This window comes from Podarcis pityusensis (genome assembly GCF_964106645.2).
Source record: "Podarcis pityusensis genome assembly, chromosome: 9".
Taxonomy (NCBI): domain Eukaryota; kingdom Metazoa; phylum Chordata; class Lepidosauria; order Squamata; family Lacertidae; genus Podarcis; species Podarcis pityusensis.
In genome coordinates, this window is record NC_138034.1 from 42,519,359 (window position 1) to 42,546,796 (window position 27,438).

At 40.0% G+C, this 27,438-nt stretch overlaps 3 protein-coding genes across 4 annotated transcripts in view; 1 reads left to right on the forward strand and 2 right to left on the reverse strand.

Annotated features, from left to right (window-relative positions):
- Positions 1–4,290: 4,290 nt before the first annotated feature.
- On the forward strand, positions 4,291–17,136 carry LOC308485865 (uncharacterized protein). Of its 2 annotated transcripts, none has more exons than XM_081022101.1 (7): positions 4,291–4,380; positions 7,787–8,038; positions 10,182–10,241; positions 14,190–14,327; positions 14,920–15,066; positions 16,013–16,073; positions 16,853–17,136. In XM_081022101.1, the coding sequence occupies exons 2-7, from the start codon at positions 7,874–7,876 to the stop codon at positions 16,954–16,956; spliced, it is 675 nt and encodes a 224-aa protein (XP_080878227.1). In that variant the 5' UTR covers positions 4,291–4,380; positions 7,787–7,873; the 3' UTR covers positions 16,957–17,136. The 2 variants fall into 2 exon arrangements, with proteins under 2 accessions (XP_080878227.1, XP_080878226.1); XM_081022100.1 differs by lacking the exon at positions 4,291–4,380 and adding an exon at positions 5,117–5,266.
- Positions 17,137–18,084: 948 nt separating this feature from the next.
- Positions 18,085–25,394, reverse strand: RAB33B (RAB33B, member RAS oncogene family). Its single transcript, XM_081022099.1, has 2 exons — positions 23,256–25,394; positions 18,085–21,972 (listed from the first exon to the last, which is right to left on the reverse strand). The coding sequence occupies exons 1-2, from the start codon at positions 23,502–23,504 to the stop codon at positions 21,532–21,534; spliced, it is 690 nt and encodes a 229-aa protein (XP_080878225.1). The 5' UTR covers positions 23,505–25,394; the 3' UTR covers positions 18,085–21,531.
- Positions 25,395–25,976: 582 nt separating this feature from the next.
- NAA15 (N-alpha-acetyltransferase 15, NatA auxiliary subunit) overlaps positions 25,977–27,438 on the reverse strand; it is a 32,440-nt gene continuing 30,978 nt past the window's right edge. Inside the window, exon 20 of the mRNA XM_081021933.1 lies at positions 25,977–27,394. Coding sequence (XP_080878059.1) covers positions 27,194–27,394 — 201 coding nt within the window. The 3' untranslated portion in view covers positions 25,977–27,193. The remainder of the gene's footprint in view (positions 27,395–27,438) is intronic.

Genomic DNA, 27,438 nt, shown 5'->3' on the forward strand with positions numbered 1-27,438 from the left:
TAATGTTTCTTTCTAATAGTTACTTTTTAATTGCTCTTCATAAATCACTTAGAAATTTTATTTGGGTAAGTGGTGTATAAATTTTGTTTAAAAAATAAATCTGCCTCAGCCAGCACAGCCATTATAGTGGAAAACATTTGGGGAAGCTTGTAATAGGCCATTGTATATTTCCTTGGTGGTATTACATGATTTTAGTTTGTTCTCTTGAGATATGTCTTGCTGGAAGTCAGTCATATGGCTTGGAATTTGAGATTTTTCTGTACAAATTCAATGCAATCTTTCTGCAGGAAACATAAGTATGTAAGTTTCAGAACTTAGTTTTAAAGGGATTTTCGACTTGTACTCCCTGTATATGAACAGGAGATTTCTCTGGAATATTAGCAATGTTAGCTGCCATAGGGTTAAATGTTGAATGACAGTTTTGTTACAGTTTCCCAGTGTTTTATGGGTATTCAAATGCTGTGCAGACACCAGACTATAGATTCTTGTTGTTGTTAAAATGTATGTTCATTCTTCCCATAAAAGTGAGTTTTTAATGTCAAAGTTATGGGGTGATTTAGATATTTTTGCTAACACTTCAGTAGTAGATTCCCATATATTATGATTGTATATCCTATGTCAGGATCCAAATGATGGCAGTTTGTGCTTCCTTACAAATAATGCTAATAATACATATAATTTGGGTTATATTATAGCTCAGAATTTGAAAATGCTGATGTGCCATCTTGAGACATTTATTGGCAAAACTTGCAAAAATCATGGTGGAGTGGGGAAAATTCTACAAAGAAGTCTGGAGCACAAATATGCATTGAAGTAAAACGGTAAGCTGGAAGGAACAAGTTAAAGGAACTTGGACACAAAAGGAAGTTAATAAGCAGCATTCAATTTTGGCAAACTCTCATGAGAGTCAACGCCACACTTGCCTAAAAAAATCCGCAATAGTTTATCATGTTGGTCCTTCCAGTTTGTTGTGCCAAAGAACTTGCAGAATTTGAGGACTTCCACAAAGAGGAGTTATTTCAGCTACTTGGAATGTAGATTGCGTTGTAATAACTACTGTGGACGATGGTGTTCAGGTAGCAAGAATGCACAGCCTTCGCTTGTGGAGCGACTTGCATAGGTGATGAAGGAGCAGGCAAATTCAGCAGCAACAGTTCTTTAGCTGAGGGACATTAGTAGCATATGGTTTCAACATTTGCAATATGTACAGTGAATGCCAATGCAGCTGTCCTATAGCTGTAACACACTATTATTGAAGTCATCAGAAGGGATACGTGTGATGCTCTAAGAAGATCCCATGCACTTGTAAGATGTGATTGGTGTTACAGTTGTCAGTAGAAAGAAAATTCTTATGGAAAAAGTATGGACATTGATAAGGCATTCATATAACTTTAGTACCAACAAGGTTTCAGTTTGCAGTACAGTTTGTTTTATAATCTGCAAGTCATTTTGTGGATGAGGCAGCACTATTTATCCAGATGTTTACTCCCAAATTCTTCCATTTGGGAGGATGTTTTAATTGCTGCATGCTGACCTGCTACTGAGATGGCCTTATTTGGAGGCAAGGACATAGCTGCAGTCTGCGTGTTCCCTCTGCTAGTGAATAGGGGTGATTTTTGGAACCTATTATTGAGCTGAAGTCACAATTTTTAGAAACTAGACGCATGTCTCAAGCTGTTGAACTCTGCTTGCCGGGGAAAAAAACGCACAATGAAAACCTATTGCAAGCAATCCAGACTGAAATATGAAAACTGCAAAGGAAATGACTGAATTTGATATTGTTTTCTCTCTTGGTAAACACAAGCCTAACACCTGGCGAACATTTCAGAATGTAGAATTCTTGAACTCTTCAGTGTATATATTAAAAGAGCACCTGCCGTATTGCTGTACAGTATGTCGTAACTAGAATTGAACTTTTAAGTGCTTCAGTGCCTTTGCTTGCCTAGTTCTGTTACAGCAGGGGTAGGAAAGTTCATGCCAACAGGCCAGGTTTGTCCTGTGAGGCCATTTTCAAAAACCACACCCACCTGCCAACCAGTTACAGCTTTAAATGATTTAGGGTGCGATCCTGCCCCGCTAGTCAGCAATGACAGGGCTTGATGCAGCAGTGCAACCAATGCCGCCTTTAACAGCACTTGAACTGACTGAGACAAAAGTTATGGTGGGGAGGGAGGAAAGAGAAAAGTGCCCTTTTGCTCCCATGTTGTTGCGCTGAAAATACCTGGACTGGGCCTGTCACCATCATATGAAGGCAGCAGGGTCCACACCAGAGCCAGCAGATGCTATGCGGGCCCAGCCCTTCCAGAGACATCCCATTTGGGGGAGTTCTGTCTATTGTCAGCAGCAATAACACTCGAGGTAGTTACTGCCTGCCAACCACTTGGGCAGGCACACCAGAGCACTCCTTACTGTCTATGGCAAATGTCCCCCACTGGTAGAGGCTGGTGGGGCAGGGCTAGGTGCAAGGACAGATTGGGGGTTTGGATTACTCTGTCCTCTGTCAATCTTTAAATTTCCATTTTAGTAAACTGAAGCCAACAGTAACCTAGGTTGTTCTTGCACATAATGTTAAGCCATTGTCTATTTTAACCATGGTTTGTTCAACAGATCCGGCTGTGTCTTGCTGATGAGAAGTTGGCTGCTGGTGCTGACCTTGCCTTGTGCTTTTGTGGCAAGGCAAGTGTGTGGGGTGATGTGCCAAAACAAACCATAATTAAACCAGGATAGTGGGTTTTGATGTCATGTAAAATCAGTCAGCACAAGATGAGATTTGCTAAACCATGATTTCATATTCAGGTTTATTGACTGGGGTGTGTTTAGAGGTACAAAGTACAATTAAGCTAAACAAATTACAGCTTAGTGGTGCATATAAACTCTGCTAGTGTGTAGCTTGTTTATATTGAAATAGTACACATTACAGTACAATATGTAGATCCACTTCTGTTTATTGTTGTGCATTTAACGTTTCCATACTAATATATTGACCTCAGCTACAGAAATTCCCATATATGATATATAGATATTTATATACAGAAATGAGAGAGCTGCCATTTTGGCATAGCTGTCATATTGAAATATGCATTTTCCAAGATGGATCCACACCTGCAATAGAACATTAATTTCTACAGTCCTGCAAAAGAGGACTGCCTTCTCACAGTTTTCAATTAGGATCTGTTTTGCTTTATGAAATGTGTTTCAAAAATTATTCTCTCTATATTCCTGTATGATGTGTGAAATTTTTGTATTGTATTATAACTAAATGTTGTTTTCAAAATAGCTGCTACTCACTTTAAGCTTCTTGCAAAAAGAAACGCTCCTGGTTTATTTGAAACTATGGATCCAGATGTTTCTGTGTGGCCTGGTGTGGTAGCTCTTTACTCCTCAGATGAGACCACATTTTGTGGTGTGGTAAGAGACCTGCATACAATTGACAGGCAATTCCGTACTATTTTAACATGTATGCCGTACTGAGTACTTGATGACATAAAATAAGTTACTAGAACGATGAGCCTTATTGACATCCATAGATTTTACAAATGACTTCTAAAACTATGGATAACTGTAAAGAAAAGTTTACATGAATGAAAGTTGCACTTTCTGTGTTATGAATGAGGTTTTTTATGAATATGATGAATGCATGTACAAGGAAGTAGGGATAATGTTTATGGTGCAAAAAATGTACTTGCTTTAAACTGCGTTATGAAAATAAAGCATTACATGAATGAAGCTATTTGCCTCTGAACCATTTTTTCTCCTTTAAAAGTAGTCTTTAATATTTAAATACTGAACTAGCATCCTTATTCAATGCACCAGAACAAACATTGCCATTGATGTGAAGTCACTTAGTTGCAAATAAGGCAGATTTGGTATGGTTCAAGCAGCTGCTCCTTTTTGACTCATGGATTTTGGAGATCTTCTTAATGGGCCAGCATGGTTGCTTTTTGCTCTTTTGGGGGGTTTTCGTAGGGTTTTTTTTTCTCTGTTTGGCCATAAGGGCAGAAGTACACAATTGTGTTATTTTGCCCCTCTAGCAGGGCCTCTAATTGGCTGATTTTATCTGGACTTTCTGGTGGCCAGAGCATTCCTTAATAGCCAGCCGACAAGTGGGCTTCTGCTGCTGGGGATGGTGGGTGGGGCAAAGGTCTGCAACTGCCACCCACCTGAGAAGGGTGAGTGGCCATTATAATCTCTCTCCTCCCCTCCCCCCAGCCCACACTTTCATTTAAATCCATGCAAAATAGCACTTGGTTATTTCTGGTTGATTTTGAACAGACAAATTGACTGAGACAGAAACAGTTAAGCAAACCTCTCTCCTGGTTCATCTTGACCCATAAGGCATGCACATGAGTAACGTAACTGTTTACTGAAGAAATCTCTCAGGTAACAGAGATAAACAGGCTCTTCTCTCTTTACCAATTATATGGACCGTCCAGTATATCTGAAGGAGCATCTCCACCCCCATCATTCTACCCGGACACTGAGGTCCAGCACCAAGGGCCTTCTGGTGGTTCCCTCACTGCAAGAAGTCAAGTTACAGGGAACCAGGCAGAGGGCCTTCACGGTAGTGGCGCCCGCCCTGTGGAACACCCTCCCACTAGATGTCAAAGAGAACAACAACTACCAGACTTTTAGAAGACATCTGAAGGCAGCCCTGTTTAGGGAAGCTTTTAATGTTTGATGCATTACGGTATTTTAATATTTTGTTGGAAGCTGCCCAGAGTGGCTGGGGAAACCCAGCCAGATGGGAGGGGTATTAATAAATTATTATTATTATTATTATTATTATTTATTATCCATCCCATCTCACTTTCATTTATCTTCAATAGTTAGAGATGAGGCTGAAATATGAAGCAAAAGGGTGTGGCTATGGTAACCTAGGTCTATATAAACTGACACAAAATTGTAAGAATATAAGAATTTACTATCCAGCAGGGTAAGCCCTGCTTAACACAACACACACACACACAGCGGTTAAAAGCCATCTTTGGGGAACTTCCCAAGTGTCCTCCATCAACCTAGGTTGTTTGAGGAGCCAGTACTTCCACAGGGCGGCACATGAGGAGTTAAAGCATGCAGCGGGGAGGCAACAAGGAAGGTTGTCACCTGCAGAGGGTTGGGCTGGTTGAGACAACAGAGGGGTGGGGCAGGCTGCAGGGAGAACTGCATGGGGCTTTCAAGGCAGAGCCAGCCCCTGGGTGACTCATCCCCACCCCAGCGCACCTGTCTAGGGGTCTCTCATAAAGAGGAAGAGGTAAAGCTGGCTGAGGTAAGTAAGTGCCTTTCTCTTCTACTCTGGGATTGCGTATGTTTTGCTTTCCTTCCTCTGTGGTTGCCCTGAGGTGCAAACTGCTCAAGTCTCCTCTTTCTCCAACTTCCTCTTCATTGCCCGAGGGAGGGAGCGAGCGAGCGAGCTGAGGTTAGGCAGCCAGGTACTTTCCAAAGAGAGCAAACGAGTTGAATTCCGCTTTGATAAATTGCCCTTCCTGTGCACCTGAAATTGAAGTGCTCCTTCCCTCTTCTCATCTGCTTCTCCTGCATGAAGTGTTTAAAGTCCACTGACTTTCCCCCTCCTTTTGCAATCACACACAGAACTTTCTTAGATTATTCCACTTCCCACGTTCCATAACAAATAATTCTGCAGCTGTAGACTCTGAAATATCTAAACACTTTAAAAACAAAAAAACAGAAGGATTTCTCACAAACTTAGCTTTTGATGGTGGTGGTGGGGACTTTCTGTAAGAGAGATCAGCAATAACAGTCTCCTACTATGCAACACACAATTCATCCTTCGAGTGTGGAGCTGCCCTTTCTCCTGGCAAGTTTCACATCCCAGTGCCAAAACAACAGTCTTGTGGCAACTTGGAGACTAATGGATATATTATGGTACAAGCTTTTGCAGACCTAAGTCCACTTCATCAGATGCATGAAGTGTTCTCCTAAATTGGCAGGAATAGGTATATTTTTTATATACGTGCATGGTGGAGGAGGGAAAACTGTGAGACAGGTTAAAATGGGAAATGAAATGGCAAAAAATACACACTATGACAAGATTAATGCTGGAAACATATATAAAATGGTTAGATACAAAGTAGTCCTTATGACAAGTTAGTTGTGCTATAATGTTTGCTTTAATTGACACTTGAAGAAGAATAAAAGCCCATTAGTTCAAATCAAGCCACATGTGGGGAAATTGGACTTCTTGGTCAATTAGGTAATACTTAAGGTGTCAGAAGGCTCTTGTGTTTCCTGCAACAGACTAACAGAGATATTTCCATTGCCAGTAGCTCACTTGTGTGGGGCGGGAGCAGGAAGATAAGTACAGCTGCTTTACTTTCCTTAGATCAATGACTATTCCTCAAAATTGATAATGGCACTGCACTTCCCAGAGTGGCAGTGGTGCCCTTGGGACAAGACTTTATCTAACTGCACCACTGCTGCGTGGTGAGAAGTGTTGGTGCAAGGAAAAAATACATATATGTGAATGGAGAATTGCTGGATGCCAAGATAAAGTTTAGGGCAAATACTCTTTGGTGAGAGAACCCCAGCAGATTTAAAATAACAAAATATGCTGCTAAGTAAAACGTGGAAATATAGACTGTTAAACCTTTAAAATAGGTGATTGGGAGTTCTAAAACGCCCCTCTTCTCCTAGCATAGAAAACTACCACATGTTTGGTAAGTTAAAATGGTTTACTTACAAACTCTCCAAAGGTCAGATTCATGTGCTTTTCCATACAGCATTTAGAAAAGGTTGCACAGGCAGTAAAACTTGGCTTAGTTGCAGTGGTGAAAGTTCCTAAATTATTAATATGTGAATATGAGTGTCTTGAAAGAGCCATGCGGCTGAGCGGGACCAGCGCAAGCTCTTCACATAGTGAGCTTCTCAAGTAGACTGCAGGGAAACAAAAGTTTGATTACCTAGTCGCTTCTAAGGTGAGCTAAGCCCTCCATGCATTAATTAGACTTAAGCATGTCGATTATATGAGATTGGTTATCCCACAAAAAAGTATCAAGGATATGGCTACAGTGCCTGGGTTTGTTGGGACAGGAGAGTTCTGGAGGGTGCCCTCATAATATTTAGCTTATTTACAAAGCTAAAAGCAAAGCAGAAATGAAGGCAAACAGGTGCTCTCTCATAGCATTATCCATTATCTTACATCAAATCTCCCATGAGAGTCTGTACTTCAAGATTCTTCAGCCAACTCACAGTGCTCTCTGACCTTTCAGCTGCAAATCTGTTTCCAGCCATTCTCTAGCAAGAACACACAGCAAGCACAGAACTATTTCTTCTTGACAGTCTTGTATCGGCAGATTCTCTCATTTTTGAAAACTCTAATGTATTTTTCTGGTGATATCTATTGCATATAATGGAAATGTGAAGATAAGGAAGAAATCTGTATTATTTGGAATTTTGTTTGCTTGTGTCTTTTGTTATTTGGAAACATGGGCACAAATGAACAATTTGAAATTTGCATCAGTATATTTTAAACCTGAAAGTTCCATGTTTTCTATATTGATATCAAATATAGGGATCTCCTAAATATATAAATATGTCTTTGTTTTTTAAAAAATGCCACCATCCCAGTCCATTTAAGTTTTTGTTTTTGTTTTCTAAATACATATTTACTGGATAAAGTTGTCCAGCTCTCTCCATATGCAGAGAATCCAAAGCTTAATGCGTCTGGATATTGGAAGATTGTCCATACTATTAATGGAATGGCATGTGAACAATTTGTCAGATGATGCTTGTTGAAGTGCTTGTGAGTTTTCTTGCATCTTCTGTTCAGGAAAAACCACAAGGGCAGCCTTTTCTTGAACAGCCTCCGTGCTTCTTCCCAGTTTGAACAGACGTGGCAATTGATGGATTAGCTGAAATGGATCGCTACAGATATTTCATCTTCAATCAGAAAAGTATGGTTCTGTTGGGGCTCCTCCAGATAGCTTGTGCTACAGTTTGTATCATCGGTGGATTAATCGATGGTGCTTTCAGAAGAGACTCGGCACTGAGCAAATCTAGGATACCCATCTGGGCTGGAGTGGTAAGCTATATAAATTCTACCCCCCATACCCCTTTTTATTAACAATGTATAAACTATAAAGCTATAAAATGAAACTTCAATTGAAATGCCTGCTGCAATAAAAAAAAGTATTCAGTAGATGTCGGAAGTACAGCAGGGAGGGTTGTACAATTTGGTATAATACAGGGAATTTGTTCACTGTTCTAGAGAACTTGTGGTTCTATATTCCACAAGCCAGCAGATCTCCCTGCTCTGCTGGACAGTGTGGTGGGGCTTTGCCCAGCTGCTGGGAGACCCCTGTTGCTAAGAAGAAGCACTTAAAGAGTCTCGCCCCCATAGCAGGGGTGACAGCAGGGCATTTCGTCTCAGGTGCTGAAACACCTTGGGCTGTCCCTGAGTGCTGGCCTAGTTGTTTTGTGGTAAGAGCCTAGAGCAGGCTTCCTCAACCTCGGCCCTCCAGATGTTTTGAGACTACAATTCCCATCATCCTCGACCACTGGTCCTGCTAGCTAGGGATCATGGGAGTTGTAGGCAAAAAACATCTGGAAGGCTGAGGTTGAGGAAGCCTAGCCTAGAGAGCAAGTGTGACTGCAGCTGCCTTTGATTTCTGACTTGCATCTCCTTAATTTGGAAGTGGGGGAGCTAAGGATCAGGCTCACAGAAGGAATGCTCTGGACTGGTCTGGATGAGAGAGGAATGAGGACTTTTCTTTCTCCTGGGAAGCATAGGAGAATTTAATGTTTTTTTGGAGGTAAATTAACTGGAAGGGGGGATTGATTTATGGTGTTTGCACTTCATATGGCTTGTGGTCTTAGGCTAGTTGCTTATCTCCATCTTCTCCAGCACTCTATTTCCAGCTGCGGCCAGTCAAATGCCAATGGGAAGTTTTTTCTGTTTATGTATTTAAACTATTTCCCACCTGTTCTTCAAGGCCAAGGCAATCCCTAAGCAGGTTACATTAAAACCAACAGAAATCCAAATCAACAGTGTAGTAGATGCCTCCAAAAGTCTGGGCAAATAAGTGATTCTTCACCTGGGGCTGAAAACTCAAATTGTGAGTTAGAAGAAATTCCATAATTGTGGGGCTGATAACAAGAAGGCCCTGTCTTACACTGTTGCCTGCAGGAACTTACAAGGGGGACATGTTTGTTTTCCACATTTGATATTCAGAAATATATTGCTTTTGAACATGGAGATTTCATTTAGCTAGGAGGGGGCATCCATAGGTAAAGCTGGTGTTTTGAGTGGGTGGGGCTAATTGGGAGAGTGGATGATATTTGTAGGACCTATACTTTACTTCAGGAGGGGAGAACAGGACTGAGAAAAGTGAATGATTTCCAGGAGAAAATTGCATTGCAGAAGCTGAACTGTTCTGATTCTACTAGCTGATTGTAGTAATTACAAACACTATTTGGGGGTACATGGGAGCTGTGGTGGTGAAGCTGCAAGCAAGAAGCAGCTGGGACTGTTAGTAGTGACTTCGAATAATTTAGTGGCAGCATTTTACTATGGTACAATCACTTTGCTGTAATAATTTTTTTACTTTTTCTTTTCTTGGGTCCCAAGCTAATGTTAGAAATGCAATGGGTGAAAGTATGATTTACACTTAGAAAGGCGCATGTCTAATATGCCTCCTTTGTGTGTTTCACATACCCAACTCCTTGCCCTTGCCTAGTGATCTGATAGCCGTCGATTACATTACTATCCTCATGTGTCAATCACATTTTCACCTGTATAAGAAAAAGCATCTGGTGAAATTGACCAAGAATCTTGAGCCCACATTTAACAGCCAGCTGAACATTTACGTTCCCTCTCTGGTATCAAAATGACCTTCTCTGAAATCATGCCTAAAGGAAAGATGTTTACTTATTATGGAATAAACCACGTTCAGCCTTTGTGCTTCATAGATCTGCTGGTTGTTGATCGGGAGCTGGTGTCTTAGAAACCACTTGCCAACCAGTGTATTTATATTTATACGCTGCTTAAGTACAATCATATCTATGTGGTTTACAAGGATGTAACAAAAAAGTAAAAATCAGTTAAAACTATAAAATAAAACCTGTAGTTTGTTTTCATCTTCCTGAAGTTAATGTTTTTTCACTTCTTTTTATATGCTAAATTTGGGCATTCCCCAATTTAATCACCTTTACCTTTTGTTTTGTAGTTTATGGCTATTCCTGGAATTATGGCTTTGTTTTCTTCACTGAGAAAGAATCCTGTTTTGGTATGTTTCTATTGTATTTTGTTTAAAGTGGATGGGGACAAATCATACAGCCGACTTTCTATAAGTAATAAATACATACACCTTTTATTTACACAACTTTTACTTCACGTCTGAGGGGCAGATGGGGCTCGTCAATGTGGGAAGGTAGCCCATCTAGGAGAAGGAAATCTCTGATCCTAAATGCCTGCTGCCTTGCAGGGTATATTTGGGAAAAGAAAAGGCTAAAGAGTAAACCCTACAAAAATCTGGAGTGGAGTCCCTAAGATGGTTGGATGGCACCTTGTATGCCTCCTCCCAGCAACTCCTGCAGCCAAGCTGGTGCCAAACATATTGCTCTACTTTCCTTTGGGACCACATCAACAAGGCCGAGATGGAGGTTCTTATCATATGGGTAGCCCAGGACCCCTATACACACTGCCTAGGCTTGTACCCCTGGGAGGTCACTTTGGTGCTGCATGGTGGTTTGACTTCACCCCCCAGAGGCGCACTCCATTGTCCCTCAAGACAGATGGATGCCAACAAAAAGCAACAACAAACTTTAACCTCTCCCCTGAAGTGTTTGGAGATATATATCATAGGCTACAATTAAAGTGATCATACATGTATGATTTTGGGGTTTAGAGTTTAAAATCCACAACAGATTAAAAGTCTCAAGGACTTTAACAGCAGTTCAAAATTTCTTCAGTCTGTCTCTAAATTCATCAGTCATTCTCTCTGTGTTGCTCCAAATGGCTGGATTGCAGTAACACATTACAGTTGAAAGGTAAGAATATACACGTTTTAGAATACACGGCATAAATTTAATCTATACATATATAAAATTATTACTTATGTTAAAGGGGAGGGAATAAAATTCCTAACCACCTTTTCCACCTTTGGCCTTCAATGCCCTTTACATAGCAAGCACAATGGTTGTTTTTGGGCATTCTTTTTAAACACCCATAATTGGAGTTCCCAGACATGGATGTTTAAAAGATCCATGCACATCATCCATACTTTGAGCATTAACTGACCTTGGGTGATGAGTGTAATGGCTGAAGTAGAAATGGGTCTTAGTTAAGCCTAAAACCTGCTGGGAAAACACAGCAGCTGACCATCTTTTTTCTGCTGCAACTGGTCACCATCACCTTCTCAAATCTAGACTAGATGGTAATGTCAAATTGTGTGATTTTGTGTGATTCCTTTTTTAAAAAAATAATCTTTATTGCTTTTAAAACTTACAAGAAAAGAAGAAAGAAGAAAATAGGCGAAAGAACAAGACAAAATAGAGCAGAGAAGAAAAAAAGAGAAAAAAAACACACAATACAATACAATACAATACAATACAATAAACAATACAAAACACAACCTTAACACACTAAACTAAACAAAGCAGAAGAACAACAATTTAAAAACATATATCATACCATTTCATTACTCTATCTTTCATTCCCTTATTTCATCGACCTCCTCTCACCTCCCTTTTTGTATTCCACTTCTATTACTTGTTTCAGCAATTCCTTTCCATCTTTCTCTATTTTTATCATTATGAATATCTTAACATATTTTGTACCTTATTTTCCATGAATACTGAAATACTTATTTATACCTAACTCCTTATAACATTTCTGCTAAAGCCATAAAATTTCATTCCAACAATTTTCTAACACTCATTAAATTTACAATATTTCTATATATAAACTTTAAACTTTCCCAATCTTCTACCACCATCTCTTCTCCCTGGTCTCGGATTCTGCCAGTCATTTCCGTCCATTCCATATAGTTCATCAACCTGGAGATCTTCTGTCCGAGGCTCTTAAATCTTTTCCAAGTCCCTTCTGCAGTCTTTCTTCATATTCTTTGATGCTGAGGGTGCTGAAGCGCAGGTCTTGGGGGGGCCCCGACCCAACCATGCCCCCATTCCCTCTCGACAGACCAACCAACTCTCCACAGCTAAAACCAGTGTCCATACAATATCTCAAATCATGTTTCAAGGCTCCCCCAGATCCAAAGGCCCCCACAACTCCAATCACCTCCTGACCCAGATTCAAGACCCAAAGGTCAGTAAATCTCTGCATGAAAGAGTCTATCCAACCTTCCTTCTTCAATCCAAACAGGGCTCCAATCTTCAAATTCTGACTTTTTCTATATTCATAAAAGGCCTCCACTTATAGTCCTCAGTTTGCCTCTGTAAAACTGGGGCTTCCGCTTGTATTATTTTAGGTTTAACAACACCAACATTCTCCTTCGTCTTCTCCCCAGTTTGTCCTGTCAAAGTAGGTTCCTGTGTCAAATCCTAAACGATTTCTGTATTAATGGTCACTTTTTGTTCCAAATTAGTCACTTTTTGTCCCAAGTTCTCAAGTTTGGTATTCATAGCGTCCGTCTTCTTGTGGAGCTGTTCCAACGAATAGCTTATCTTACATAATACAGTCACTAAGGCTCCTTCTGTCAACATTCTTAAAGTCCAAAGTCGATCTCTATTTCACACAGTTCTTATCTTGCAACTGGAAAAACCCCAGCTCCACTCTTGTAACTGTTTCAAAAGCTCTCTCTAGAGGGAAACAGTCTCCACTTGTATCAATCCTTTCAAACACAGTTTAAACTATAAAGATAGTTTCTTTTACTACTTTTTAAACGCAGATGAGTACAATGGAAACAATATATTTTTCTTATTGCTAGCTGTCAAAAAACGTCACTCTTTCTGGCAGCCCGTTTCCAGGTTCGGAGCAGTGGTAATTTGGTTTTTCACTCTCTCCTGCAGGCTCACTAGGTCCAAAATTTCCCCCCTCTTCTCTTGCTTCCAAGGGGGGTTTAATAGTTTTAACCAATGGAGATTTAATCCTTTACAAAAATAAACTTTCCAAGGCTTTAACTTGCAACTTCTTTGCTTCAATCTGTTTACAAAAAAGGAAGGCGGACTTCCTGTTTAGAACCTTCCCGTTTCGATGCCAAATTAATGAATTTAAGGATCTAATTTTCCGTTCTACTCACGGGTAGTTGTTTAAAATCCAATTGTCCACAGGAAAAAGTCAGCGCTCTCCGGCAACAGCGATGCGGCTTCACTCCGTGAAAGAAGCAGTCAATTCGAAGCACCGCGCCACTCACCCCACTTCACTCCGGATCCCCAAATCAGGGTTTCCCTGCAAGTAGGGGAGGCGCAAAGGGTGCCAGCCGAATCCCAAGTTCATAGGCTTCTCCCGCCTGTGATTTCAGTGGGTCTCCGCCTTCGCCGTGGCGGTCAGACCCTAATTTCCGCGGAGCAAATTCCTCCCAATCGGAGGAACTCCGCCATTGCCTGGAGGCGCCAACCTGGAAGTCTGATTTTGTGTGATTCCTGGAGGGGTCCTTTGCTCACTCAGTAGCGGAACAGACCAGACCAGCAGCTGGGTCAGCCAATCTCTTTCTAATGAATGCAGCACAACATTCCCCACTTAACTTATTTTGATCCACTATGCTGCTTTCCTAGAAAATCTAAAAGGTTTCTACCTATCTGGTTTCTTGGCTGCCTTGGTAACATCTCTTCTGTTGATTGCCCAAAGCCACAGATATCTTTGCTCAGTACTTTTTGCTCAAACGTATTCTTTCTGGCAGCTTTATTGCTTCTAAGAAAGTCCCATACATTTAAATGGATCTTGCTTCCAAGAAAGGCATGTGTGGGAATGGGCTTAAAACAGCAAACACCTGCACACACTCCCTAAAAACACAGGATGAAATATAACACAGTTAAGTATGCTGATTTCCATTTACAGCATTTAATTAGGAAAGGAAAGGTTTGATTTTCACTGATTCGTACCCACATTTCGGAAATTGTATTGTGAATGCATGTTCCCCCAAAGACACTCTGGAAAATAAATTACTGTAGTGTACAAAGATTGCATAAGAGGCATATGTGGAACTATTTTTCCTCCTTTGACTTGAAGCCCAAATTTAACTCTGGTCTTCTCTATCCCCATACCTTTTGTACAGGTGAATGCAATGATAATTGCTTCTGTATTTTCCTGCTTCGTCACTCTACTTGTAATCATCTATACGTCTATAACATTAGAGTATGGTGAAAAATATGAAGAGTTTGACAATGTGTCCTCTTACCATCACCCAGCCGTTGTAAGTATCAAACTATCTAGTTTCTGCCCTTTTGAATACATTGCACACAGTTTAGGAGCGACAGAGTAACTAGCACACCCAAAGGTCTGTCACTCACATCAGTTAGGGCAGAAGATGGTGCAGGAAAATCTCTCTGTGTGTTTCTTTACTGAACAAGGTCCAGGCTGGCACAGCAGAGGCAAAATCATTGGATGGCTCAACTCTGCCCCCTTCTAGGTCCTGAAATGCCTTTTATGGCAGGTATTGTTGGGAGTTCCATAGTAAAGGATGCCTCCCACAGGCACAGGCACTGGGGCAGATCAGGGTTGGGCCTGCCTTTTATATATTACTTTCATTTTATCCATCCAATTTGAGGATATTAATTGACACCATCAGTTTGTATACATGCATAGATCATATATGTGGTTGCTCAACTATTTATCAGTTACTATTTATTGTTGTTTTTCACTTGTTATTCCTTTTCATGTAAAATAATTAAAATATAAAGAAGAGAATTTACAGGTGCTTTAAAAACAATACCCACACCGCTCCTAAGGTTGAATTGCATTTTTTTGGATAAAGGGTGTGTGTGTGCTCATTTTCTGTGTTGCAGGCATTTGTGCTTGGTAAACTTGTAGAAGGAGCCAACATCACACTACTGATTGCATCGCTTTTCAGTGCTTTTATTGTGCTGATTATTGCTTATTTGAGTTGCCGAAGTCTTCCATGTTGTTCATGCTATGACAGTGTCACTGGACTTGTAAGTAGCAACATTGCCATTAAATATGGTGGGTTTACTTGTCTTGTACTGGGAAGGAAAGCCTTTTGTGATTCTGCAAAAACATTTTTGGACAGTTTGATATGAGGTTGCCATATTTCCTTAACTCCCCCTCCCCTTCAACTAGTTAAGCCCAAAATGCCCACAAAACTAATTTTTTGAATTGTCATTTGGAAACAAATGATTTGTGGACACCTCTTATTATAGCATTGTATACACTAAACAGCTATGAACCTCATCAGTGCTGTGATGGTAAATAACTGCCATCCTTATATAAGCTTCTGTGCACTTCCTAAAGGAAGGGGTATAAATTGTATATAACTGCCCCTTCTGCATGTTTTTCTTGACAGGTGTGTGCATAAAATGTTTTTTACTAGGTTCACAGTTCTATGGGTGGTATTCAGCTAAGTTTAATTCAGAGTAGATCCTTTGAAATTAATGAACATGACTAAATAAGTTCCATGAATTTCAGTCAGTGTAACCTGAGTGAATACCACCCCTTGTGTTTAAGGTTTGCCAATTATGTAGCACTTACCACTTCTAACGTTGACTTCTCATTGTTTGATAACTGCCTTATTTATGCATCTCTTAGATAGATATGTTTGTTCAGCTTCTTATCTGGGTTATTGAATGTGAATGGTTTGAAATAAATCTCTTAATTATGATAATGGTAGCTGCAAAAAAATTAAGAAATACTTTTGTAAAGGAAAATATGGTAAACTGTGGTGGGCATTATATGATGAATAGCTTCTTTTTCTTGAACTCCAGAACTTTTTATTTTTAGTCTTGTTTGTTATTATACCATTGCAATTACTTTTGGTTAACCAAATTACAAAATGAAACCGTGTTTGTCTCGAAGACTGCACATTCTAAGATCAGTGCTATTCTCAGGTGAACCTTTTTAGCAATCTCATGCTCTCATTCTTAGGAACGGCTAGAACCTAATGAAGACCAGCTACAAATTGCAGAATTAGTTTGCATTCCATCTGGTATGTAGGTGTTCTCACTGTTTTACTTGAAAATTAATTTCAGATTTACTAAATATGTAAGTCAAATAATGAATATGTAAGGAAGACATTTGGGCTATATAAATATTATTTAAAATCATAATAATTAAAATCCATTTCCATAAAAGCAATCTAACTACAATTACAATAACTAGGCAGTAGTGGTTAAAAATAAAATCCAGCACATTACTTTACTGCTGGTTTTAGTTTAATTTGTTCTTATTAATATTGAACTGTAAAACCCAACATAGCTCTTTTAATCAATAGTGGGTTAGAACAGAAAAAATTAAAAGATAATAAAGAAGCCCTGGTAATATTCCTTGGGAGGAAGAAAAAAAAATCTGTGTCATTGGTGCCCACAATAATAGATATTGATGGTAGACCAAGGCCAGGCCTCTGAAGCCAATGTTCCATCCTGGGCAGATTTCTGAGAGTGTAGGCTGTCCTTCAAATAAAGCCCTACATTGTCTAGGGCTAGGTTAAGTGTCAAAACCAGTCCTTTAAATGGGGCCCAGAAACGAAATGGCAGATAATGCATTTGGTAAAATATGGGTATTATGTGTTCCCAATGCTTGATCCCTGCAAGAATCTGGGCAGCTACCTTCTGCACCAGTGAAAGTTTCTAAACCATTTTCAAAGGCAGCCCCATATATAACCAGGGTATTACAACAGTCTAGTCTGCATGTAGCCAGCACACATAATCAAGGCAAAGTTTGCTTTCTGCAGCTACATATGCTCACTGTGTGTGTTTTCTATTCTAGGTCAAGTGGATACAATTTTTAATTCTCCTGTAAAACTTTCAGATTTAGATATGGAAGCTGATGATGACATGCCCAAACCACCTCCATATATCAGGATGACTTAAATATAAATTCTAGGAGAATTTTTTTTTTAAAGCTCTTTATAACTTAATAATTTTACTGAAAAGTTTGTACAATTCTTAAAAGAAATGACTGACCACTCTGAAGAGATCCTCAGAATTTCAAGACTGGTGACCTATTTTCTGTACAGTTAATAAACTTAATTCTATTTTCATAAATTTTAATTTAGCCCCATAGTGTTTATTTGACTCCTGCTGTGTAATAGAATCTTCAATAATAGCAAGCATCCTTTGAACCAGAAAAATTGTCATGGGCAAATGAGTCTTCCAAATGCAAATTTGCTTGTTCAAATGGGAATGGTCTGCAGAAATCATACGATTCCGTGTGAAATCTGCTAGCACAGAAAGCAAAGAGTGGGCAGACAAATACTGTGAATATTAGCCAATGCACTCCACTCCAATGATTTCACCAATGCCCCATGTTAGAATTGATGGATTGCATTTTGTATGAAGTTGTTGTTGTTTAGTCGTTTAGTCGTGTCCGACTCTTCGTGGCCCCATGGACCAGAGCATGCCAGGCACTCCTGTCTTCCACTGCCTCCCGCAGTTTGGTCAAACTCATGCTGGTAGCTTTGTGAACACTATCCATCCATCTCGTCCTCTATCGTCCCCTTCTCTTTGTGCCCTCCATCTTTCCCAACATCAGGGTCTTTTCCAGGGAGTCTTCTCTTCTCATGAGGTGTCCAAAGTATTGGAGTCTCAGCTTCAGGATCTGTCCTTCCAGTGAGCACTCAGGGCTGATTTCCTTAAGAATGGATAGGTTTGATCTTCTTGCAGTCCATGGGACTCTCAAGAGTCTCCTCCAGCACCATAATTCAAAATTTCATCAAAGAGGCATCAGCTTTCATATCATATGCTTCATCTGGCCTAAACTAAAGAAATCAATTTGAACATATCCAATCTTGCCCATTGGTCTTCTTCCACAGATTCATTTTTAAAAGCCAAATACATATATAACTCCAGCAATAAAACACTTTTTAAATAGCCATAGGTGTAGCTGCCTGAGGCAAGCAAGAATCTTTCAGGACATGGAAGCTTCACAGCACTCATAACAATGTGAATGTTTCTAACTGACAGGCAATTACAGTGGGGAAAAATGAGACGAAAGCAGAATTTTACTTGCTAGCATTTATTAGTTTAAGACAGTGGCACGTACTTGTGGTAATTTAAATAAATCTTTCCTTTTGCTTTTAGAAAGAACAATTGACATTTTGTAGGTAAAGCATTATTAAATGGGGAAGCATTTTGGATTAACAACACTCTGTTTAAGATACTATCAACGTAACTGATGCCGATAAGATGACAATGCTCAATGTTATTTTGCAATAATAAGATAGAACAATTCTATACTATACTATAGCAGTTTAAACAGTTTCAAAATAACCATTTCATCAGTATTTATGGGTGAAATCCAACATTAGTTACCAGACCTATCCTGGGAGCAATACAGGGATGTTGTCCTATGTGTTGTGGCCACATGATTAATTCTTCAAAACTCTCTTCCTTCTGTATATAGAACCCTGGTTTTTATTTTTTACTTTCTTTAGGATATGATTTAATGCACACATTATAATTACATTTGCATTAAAAGCTATCTTTTACTTAAATGGGTTAAGAAAATGAAGTAAACAGGTGAGTCCTCTAAAGAGGAGTGTAAACTATATTTGAGAAATATTTTAGAAATATACATTTATGAACATTTTTTCATTAAAAATCACTGAAGAGTCTTCGTATTAAATAAATGGTTTCTAGAAAGTGCGTAAACCAAAAGTAAAGACACAAAACAGAGTAAAAAGAACTTCCCTTTTTCAAGTGTTGTAGAAAAACTAAACAAGAAAAACCCTGTCACTTCTGGTTCTAAGCAAAATAATAATAATCCTATATAAACTTGGACACAATCCTCTCACACATTTGGCCCACAATGCAAGTGGATTGTGTTCCTTGCATTTTACTGATTAAGGTGCAATCAATAGATTTTCCTAAACATAAAAGCTAGTGTTTTATACTTCACTATGCTAATGTACGACAGAATAGCACCTAGTATTTGGCAATTACAATTACAGTAATTGTACTAATATGTCTGCCTTCAATAGCATTACAGTAAAGGTTAAAACTTAGTAAGACATTTAATAAGCAGCACACAGTAGATATAAGCAAATTGGATTTGGAATATTAAGTAAATTGTTCTTTAAGTGTTAGCCTATAATACTGATACTCCATTCTCTTAGAATAATATGTAACGGTATCTTGAATTTCATTGCTTTCCCTTTTTATGTAACCAAAACTTATATGCAAGCTAACACGAAATGTGAAATGTAGGACACATGTAAAATAAATGAAGAATGAGGATCAAAAAGGTTACAATATGGTACTGAACAACAGAGTTAAGATCAACTCCTACACAAGGTTCACTTATACTAAGGTTTGTAATGCTTACTTCCAAAACAGCCAATGTGGTAGCCTCCAGATGTTTTGGACTACAAGTACCATCATCCCTGTTCACTGGCCAAGCTGACTAGGACTGAGGGCAGTTGTAGTCCACAACATCTAGAGGGAACCATGTTGTCTCCTGCTGTCCTAGTTGATTAACATTGATTGATTTGTAAAATATTTTTTAATACTTAAGAAACACCAGGTGGCAGCCAATGCTAACAGGATTCTAACAACACGTTACTGTTAGCAGCTTGAGCTTTCCGAGTGGAGGGAAGAGCAAGAGAACAAAGATTAAACATAATTAAAATCAATCCCCATTATCTGTCATTCACACAAATTATGCCATTTTCTACAGAACTGTTTTATCCCTTCCTCAATATTTGTAGCTTTAATATTTTATTAGTCAATAAAAGCTCAAATTTCTTTCTTTAATGGGTGATGGTCCTAATTAGCAACAATAGATATACAAGGCTGGAGCTATATTTGTGCAAGGAGATGAAGATAGGCACCAGGATTTCTCCACTTGCCAATTACTCAGTACTGGAAGGCTGAATCGGGCGCTTGTGCCGGTAGTGCATGTTATACAATGAACACAGGAAAGCCCACCTATCCCTTACACCTTTAGCTTGAGCTGCCCAGAGGTGGAGGCAGTTATTATAGCAGAAATGTCTACGCAAAATCAAGCAAGAAATCTTGTAAGTTCAGCTCTAAACACTCTGTGCTGCAAATAGATTTGAAGATACCTCTTAACTGTTACTAAAAACAAGCTGCTAATATTACTAATGGAAAACAGCCACTTTCATATTTTATGTATTTATTTTTGATACTATGGGATGATACAGACCGCCCCTTCCATATGTTCATAGCTAAGGCACACAAGTAGTTATTTTTTTACAAATTGTAGATTCTGAAGTTCAGTTGCTCCTACTTTATGCTATTTCAAAAGCAAAACATAGCGAGTCAACTACACAGAATAGCATATGATTTTCCCTATATTATTTGCAGTCCACATTTGAATTCATTGTTTGTTTTTAGTAGGATAAACCATGCATTCCTAAGACTTTTACCTTGGCCATTTGCTTCATAGTATTCCATTGGGGTACTAAAAATACCCCAATCAAGTCTCACGTTTTGGCATTTTGTATGTTGTGTAGGTTATAACCACTGCTAATAATGAAAGTCAAACAATACACCTTAAGTTACATCATAATGTTATGAATATAAATGATACATTTTTAGAATTTTGTTAGAGCTTTTTAAAAAGTGTTACAATATTTAGGGAGAATCTGAACTACAAGATCTGGCGTTCCTATTGATGGCTTCACCTCCAGAGCAATGCCACAATTGAGTGGATACTTTCTGATCTCCTGCGGTTACATCAGAAATAAACAATCCACTACAGCTTCAGTTTTCAATGCAATTTCCAATGTTCCATGAGATTCACATGATTTCATTTTATTGGGCAAAAGATAACCCTAGATATTTTTCCAATGTCATTTCTGTCTCACATATAAAGAAGAATACAAAACTATGAGGGCCATCAAACATAACTTTTACACAGAAAGTAAACTCCGTAGAGCTTCACTTGCTTTCAAAATTAACTAACCTAGAGTTTAGATAAAGTAATGAGATGAAGGCAAGAGGTGACTTAACACTTGTGCTCAAGTCGAGTCTTCATTCCATTGCATGATTAAGACATGTGATAGAAGTACAATTCACAAATCAATTTACCAAATTATCTAAAAGTAATTCACTTAAAATTAGCAAGTCATACTACTCTTTGGGTTTCTATAGAACCGTGATCTGCTCAAATTGAATGCTAAAGGCATCAGTGATTTGACCTAACCTACACATTTCTATTTTAGTGGAGAAAAGATCTCAGAACTAAGCTACTTCAATGGAACCAGAGTCAAGCTTCACAAATCTAACTTCCATAAATCTTCAGTAATTTAGATGATACAGTTAACAAAGTGCAGAGATAAGAGTGGCACACATCCAGATGTGAGGACATACAATAAAGTGCCCAGCAGATTCAATGTAATTTCTACTAAACTGGAACATTACCAATACCATACTCTCAAAGCACTGGCAAACAGACCAAAGTGATGACTGCAAAAATACTGTGAGCTAACACCAACATGGCATGGCGGGTTTTACTGCAGGTTCTAGGTGAATTGTGTTATCGGGTAGCTGACTAAGCATGAGTGGCTTGTGACTCTTGAGCTTATGAGCCAGCGTCATAAATATGGCTTCCACATGATCATTGTCATTAGGGTTTTTAGCAGATGTTTCAAACAGTGGCATGCTATGAGTGTCAGCAAATTTCTGAGCCATGTCCGTAGGGACCTGAATTGCACTTCTCAGATCGCATTTATTTCCAACCAAAATCCGGGGTATATCATTGGTGAGCAAGTGTTGTTTGCATTCCTCGATCCACAGTGGCAAACTATGGAAACTGGCAATATTTGTCATATCATATACAAAAACGACTGCGTGTACATTCCTGTAATAGTGCTGTACCATGCTCTTCCTGAATCGCTCCTGCCCTGCTGTATCCCAGAGCTGAATCTAGATGTACCGAGAAGGGAGAGAAACAAGAAAAAAAATGATTTCACTCATGCTGGTGGAAAGGCATAATTTCAACTTTAACTCAACAGTACTTTTATATTGCTATGATTTCTGTTCATGAGGGTCTTTGAGGTCAGTGGTTTTATATCTCAGCAACAGCAACAAAACATAAATGCAAACTTTTGCAGTGAAGCTTCCTGCAAATACCTTTTTATACATCAGCTTTTCAAAAACAGTTATACTAAATATTAGTAATTGTGTGTCTTTCACTGTAGATGAAGGTATTACAGGAATTAAGAGCTTGCCAAGAAATTGACATTGCAACATGAGTATTAAGTTTAATTAGGATCTACGTGATTTAAAAATCAGCATGCTTACATTTCAATTAAAAAGCAGAGTTGTCATTGCTTAACATAACTGTACATGTATAAGGATGACACAACTTTCCATTTAAGCACTAGCTGGTACCCAAAGGTAACCAGGAATTCCATGCAGCTGGGTTCATGGAAGCACTGCCTCTCTGCACCCAGCACAGAAACCACATGTTGCTAGAGGTGGGATGAAGAATTCTGCAAGGCCCTAGCAATCTAGCGTTATGTGTTTGCAAACTTTTGTGAGCTTATTTAAACACCGGAATAAAGAGATACAATAGGCCATAAGTTTGACTAAATATGAGCACATCTTCAAAACTGTGTGATGTTAATACATGTTCAGCACTCAGCACATGAACAACAGATAGACCAAGGGGCTCAGAGGTGCAACTAACAGCATGTTTACAGGTGCAACTATAGGGCTCAGCGATGAAGCTCACCGGGGGACTTCCTCAAGTTACCGCACTCAGATTGTTGCAAACACAAATCTTGATTCAGGGGAAGCAGCTGAGATACAAGTATAACAAATGACCTCCATATTTTTGGCCTTGTGTCAGCTCCAGGCAGCATAGATGAGCAACAGGACTGGAGTTGCCCACTCCAGTCCTGCCAGGTGGCCTGGTGTAAAAGAGGTCATAGATCATAGAGTTAGAAGGGACCACGAGGGTCATCTAGTCCAATGCGGCAATGCAGGAATCTTTCACCACCTGCACCTATAACAGTATTGCAGCAGAGGAAATCTCAGCAGATGTCGCTTGCCGAGGCAAAGCACCTGCCTTTTCTGCACACACCTGTTAAAGGACTCCCTGCCACTTTGCATCTACTACGCGCCAGCTGCAAGGCAGCCGGCAGAACAGCCCTGAGCCTAGCAGAGGAAAAGCAGCCCGAGGAGGCGACCTCGGCTTTCCGCACCTTGATGCGCTCCCCGTCGATGTCGACGGCGCGTTCTCGGAAATCCACCCCGATGGTGGCCTCGGTGCGCTCCGGGAAGCGGCCCGCGCAAAAGCGGAAAGTGAGGCACGTTTTCCCCACGTTCGAGTCCCCGATGACGATGATCTTGAAGATGCGGGAGCGCGCGGGGGGCAACGTCCCCGGCCCCGCGTAGCTGCTCGACAGGCTCAGCTCCAGCGACGACTCCACCTCGGCCGCCGCCGCCGCCATCGCCTCCGGGCCCGCCAAGGCGCCTTCCGCTGCGTCGAGTCACTCGCGGCTTAGTCGCTCAGGCCCAACCTGGCGGAGGGATTCGCGTCGCGGCGTGGAGGCGAAAAAGGCCCGCGCGCCCCCGTCGCTCGCTCGCGCGCGCTCATTTCCCCCCTCCCGGACAAGCCGCTTCGCTTCCGCACCTGAGGGCGGCGGCTGCCGCTTCACGCGTGTTAAGCCACGTAGGAGGAACAGCTCCGCCCCTTTCGCGGCATAGGCCGGGCCTGATAGGCGAAGAAGGCGAGGCCATGGAAGGGGGCGTTTCCGCTCGTCTCAGCGGGGGAAAACAGGGACGACGGGAACACGAAAGCTCGCGAGAAGTGGGATGTTATGGACGCGTCTTTAAATGGCGGGTTGGGGCGGCAGCGGCCATCTGGCTGTCATTGTTCGCCAGCGCTAAGCTCGTGCTAGTCTCCTCAGTACAGGAGCGTCTCACACCCCTGGCTCTCTCTCTCGTCCCCACACGACAAGCGGGAGTCACCCGGCGAGACTGATGGGCAGGAAGTTCCCAGGAAAGACAATCCCCCTCCCCAGACCAAGTCTTCAAACTTTCAGCGCCTCTGGCAGTAGCTGTGGGGAAAGCCGTGAACATCAGCTTCCGGCTGGGCACTGGACCAACAGGGCTCTTCCTAGCCAAGATCTGTTGCTCCCACAACAGATGGGAAAGGGTGAAAAAGTAAACCGCGCTCTTGCGCCTTTAAACAGCTGGGTAGATAGAAGACTGAATTTCGGTACTGGTAGGCAGCTGCCAAAAAGGAAACTTCAGGCCAACCTGCTGAAACGCCCTTCTACAGTTAGCAAAGATGCAGGAACAGTGTCTTTATTTTTTACCTGCAGTTCCAGTTCATGGCAAAGATCAGCTGTCCTGGGCAATACATGAGCCTTTGAGCAGTAGCTTCTATTTATATATTGTTCTCTACTTTCCTGCTGGAGCCAGTGCTTTTCAGCAGAAACCCTCCTCCAAACACCTCATATTCCTTTTTCTAAAAACCCAGCAACTTTGTCCATCGTCACTTGTTTTGCATAATTAATTTTGCTTCTCAGGGGGTGCAAAGTGCAATGGAGCACCACCCCTTGCTCAGCTCCTCTGCCTGCTTAAGTGGACAATATATTTTAAAAAACCTAACACAACCCTATATTTGCTTACAACGGAGCAAGTACCACCAAAATCAGTGAAATGTGTTTCCAAGTAGACCAGCATATGATTATTATGCCTCTGGGCTGCCTTGGTTTTGCCTTCCTATAGGTTACACTGATCATTTTTTAACGACCCACTACGAAAGGTGTGCATGCGTGCTGCTTAAATAGTAATGACCAGATTACTGTGTGAGTTTTTATGTGTATATGATGCCCACTATATACCTACCTCCAAAATGTATGTCACTGCAAGATCACACAGTTGTAACTATAATGAAACATACTATCCTTGCTAAAAACAAAAGCCACAAATGAGTGATCTATGTTGTAGGATCTCAGCACTTAAGAGAGTTTTAGTTGACCAACTATCACTGGAAGAGGAAAAAGAAAGGTGTAAATTATTAACCCAAGCCCATCTCCTCTTAGCAGAGCACTCTAGAAATAATGTGGCATCCTGAAAGACAATAGGGCTAATTCTAGAGTAGTTTCCATGGAACATCATGACTACAGCAAGTATTTCCTGAAGGGTTGCTGGATAATAAAGTGGCTAAGTTAAGGGGAAGAAAAACAAGCACGTAGGATACTAAGGTTTCCAGATAGATAACACTGAATATTTGCAGACTAGGTGTGATGTTCAGCTCTTGGTTTGAATGTAATGTAGCAGAGTGTCTCAGTAGCAGACAGCAAAATTATTTTCTTGGAAATATTAGTCCATGAAAATATTGTAGTACATTTAACACAAAGTTATGACAAACTTCTTTTGTTCAGAGATGTATATATGCCAAAAGGGCAAGGCTCTGGATGAATGACAAGTCAATATTTCCTTTAACATTTTTTTCTTATCACAGAAAGAGTAATGATCTCTCTAAAGAGATGTACAACAGTGAAAACCATGAAGTGTCAACTGTCAAGTTTCTCATAATGCAAATTATTTTTATCATTTTCTACACTGTGCCTTAGATTTCTTATCCCAAACTTCATAGCTTATAAAAGTTCTCATTTAAATTTGTAGTCTTCATAAAGATGTTGTATTTTGCAGAGATATTTACTATTAACTCTAGGAACGGAACCATTACTGCCAAGTTGCAAATTACTGTTCACAACAGCAGCCATTGTGGGTTAGCTTTATTGGAGAAGAGGGGCAGGAAGGGGAAATAGTGTCTCCAAGCACTGCTGCATTATGCATTGTGGGATTTCACCAACACTAACAAAAAGCTATTATAAGTAATTCATGTTACACTGATCTTGCACTACATCTCTTTTGACAGCAGTTTGCAAATTCTATAGCCACACAGCTCTTTTTCAAAACATTTTATTGCATTATATTTGGTACCTTATGTTTGACAAAGGAAATTACATCTGTAACTGCAGGAATAAGAAGCTTGTCTGTTATTGAAAAAAAATCTCGGGCCCGTTAAAAGTTACAAAGTCATGGGCTTGCCTGAAACAACTGAGCAAGAAATATATTCTTAGAAATGTAGGGCTTCAAGTATTACAAACCTGTGACACTGTGGAAAAGTTCCAGAGGTATCTAAACTGCAGCACTTTTTTCTGCATAACATGAACAAGGCCTGCTGAGGTTTTAAACAATTAGTCTCTCGATCAGTCACAAATTGGAAGTCAGGAGTTCCACTCTTTGAATTTTCAAGCCATAGTTATGTTCATTTATATTTTCACTGTACGTGAAAAATACATGCTGTCTTTTTAATGAGTTGGTGCCACATCACAGTGCATAATTTCATTTGGTTCTTGCATTACAGTTTTAACATGTACAGCCAAATGATGCTGTCATCATGCTCATCTCCTGAACAGCAGTGTTGATTTCTTTTCAAATTTTAATAAAAACAAAGTATGTTCTAACTGGTTCCTTCATTTAAAAACTGTGGTGCAAGAACACCAAACTGATCACGTGCAGTGAATTTCGGAGACACAACAAGCTAATTGAACACCTTATGTTTCGTTATTTTGCTTCATATTTTAAATCCCAGTCTCTACAACAGCATTATATGTGTATTGCAGGTTTGTCTGCAAATAGTGATTCACATTGCATACTTCCAAAGGGTAGAATCATCTCTGTATCAAAATCAGTCAGATGTTAAAGCCCCAACAACTCTTTGTGCTCAGTGAAAAGGATCCAGTGCTAAAACAGCGTTTTTGCTGTCTGAGATAGTCATCTCAACAAGACAAATTTAAAGTAATATTTCTGCCACACACCTGCTCCAATGGGTGTTAAGCCTTCAGATTCCATATAAATTAGTTTAAAATGGGGTATGTAGATAAAGGATACTTTTCAATTTTAGCAGTGCTTAGTTTTTCTTTTAACTGAGCCACCTATATCCAGTAATACGTTACTTTATATTATATACTCGTCAGCAGGATAAAAAAAGTAAAACTTTGAAGGCAACCATTTTTACTCCTTCCATTCTGTGTAGGTTAGAACAATTCAGCAGGTGCGTGACAAAAATATTATACACCAGATACGGTCCAAAATCATTCCACTCCTTTAAAAAAGTTCATATTTCATTGGCCAGTTCTTCAGTTTCTGCAGATATATCTCCATTAATTGTGATCTTCATATCCTCTTCATATCCAGGGGGCATAAAAGCCAAAGCATAAGGGAAAAGCTTATGACAATTTGCTCTGTACATTTCAGCTGCTTCTTTACAGTCTCCAAGGCTACCATCAGTCAATGCTTCCAATACCTCGATACAAGTCTAAAATGTGAAAACACGGTGTTAATCCTTTTAAAAGATCCTGT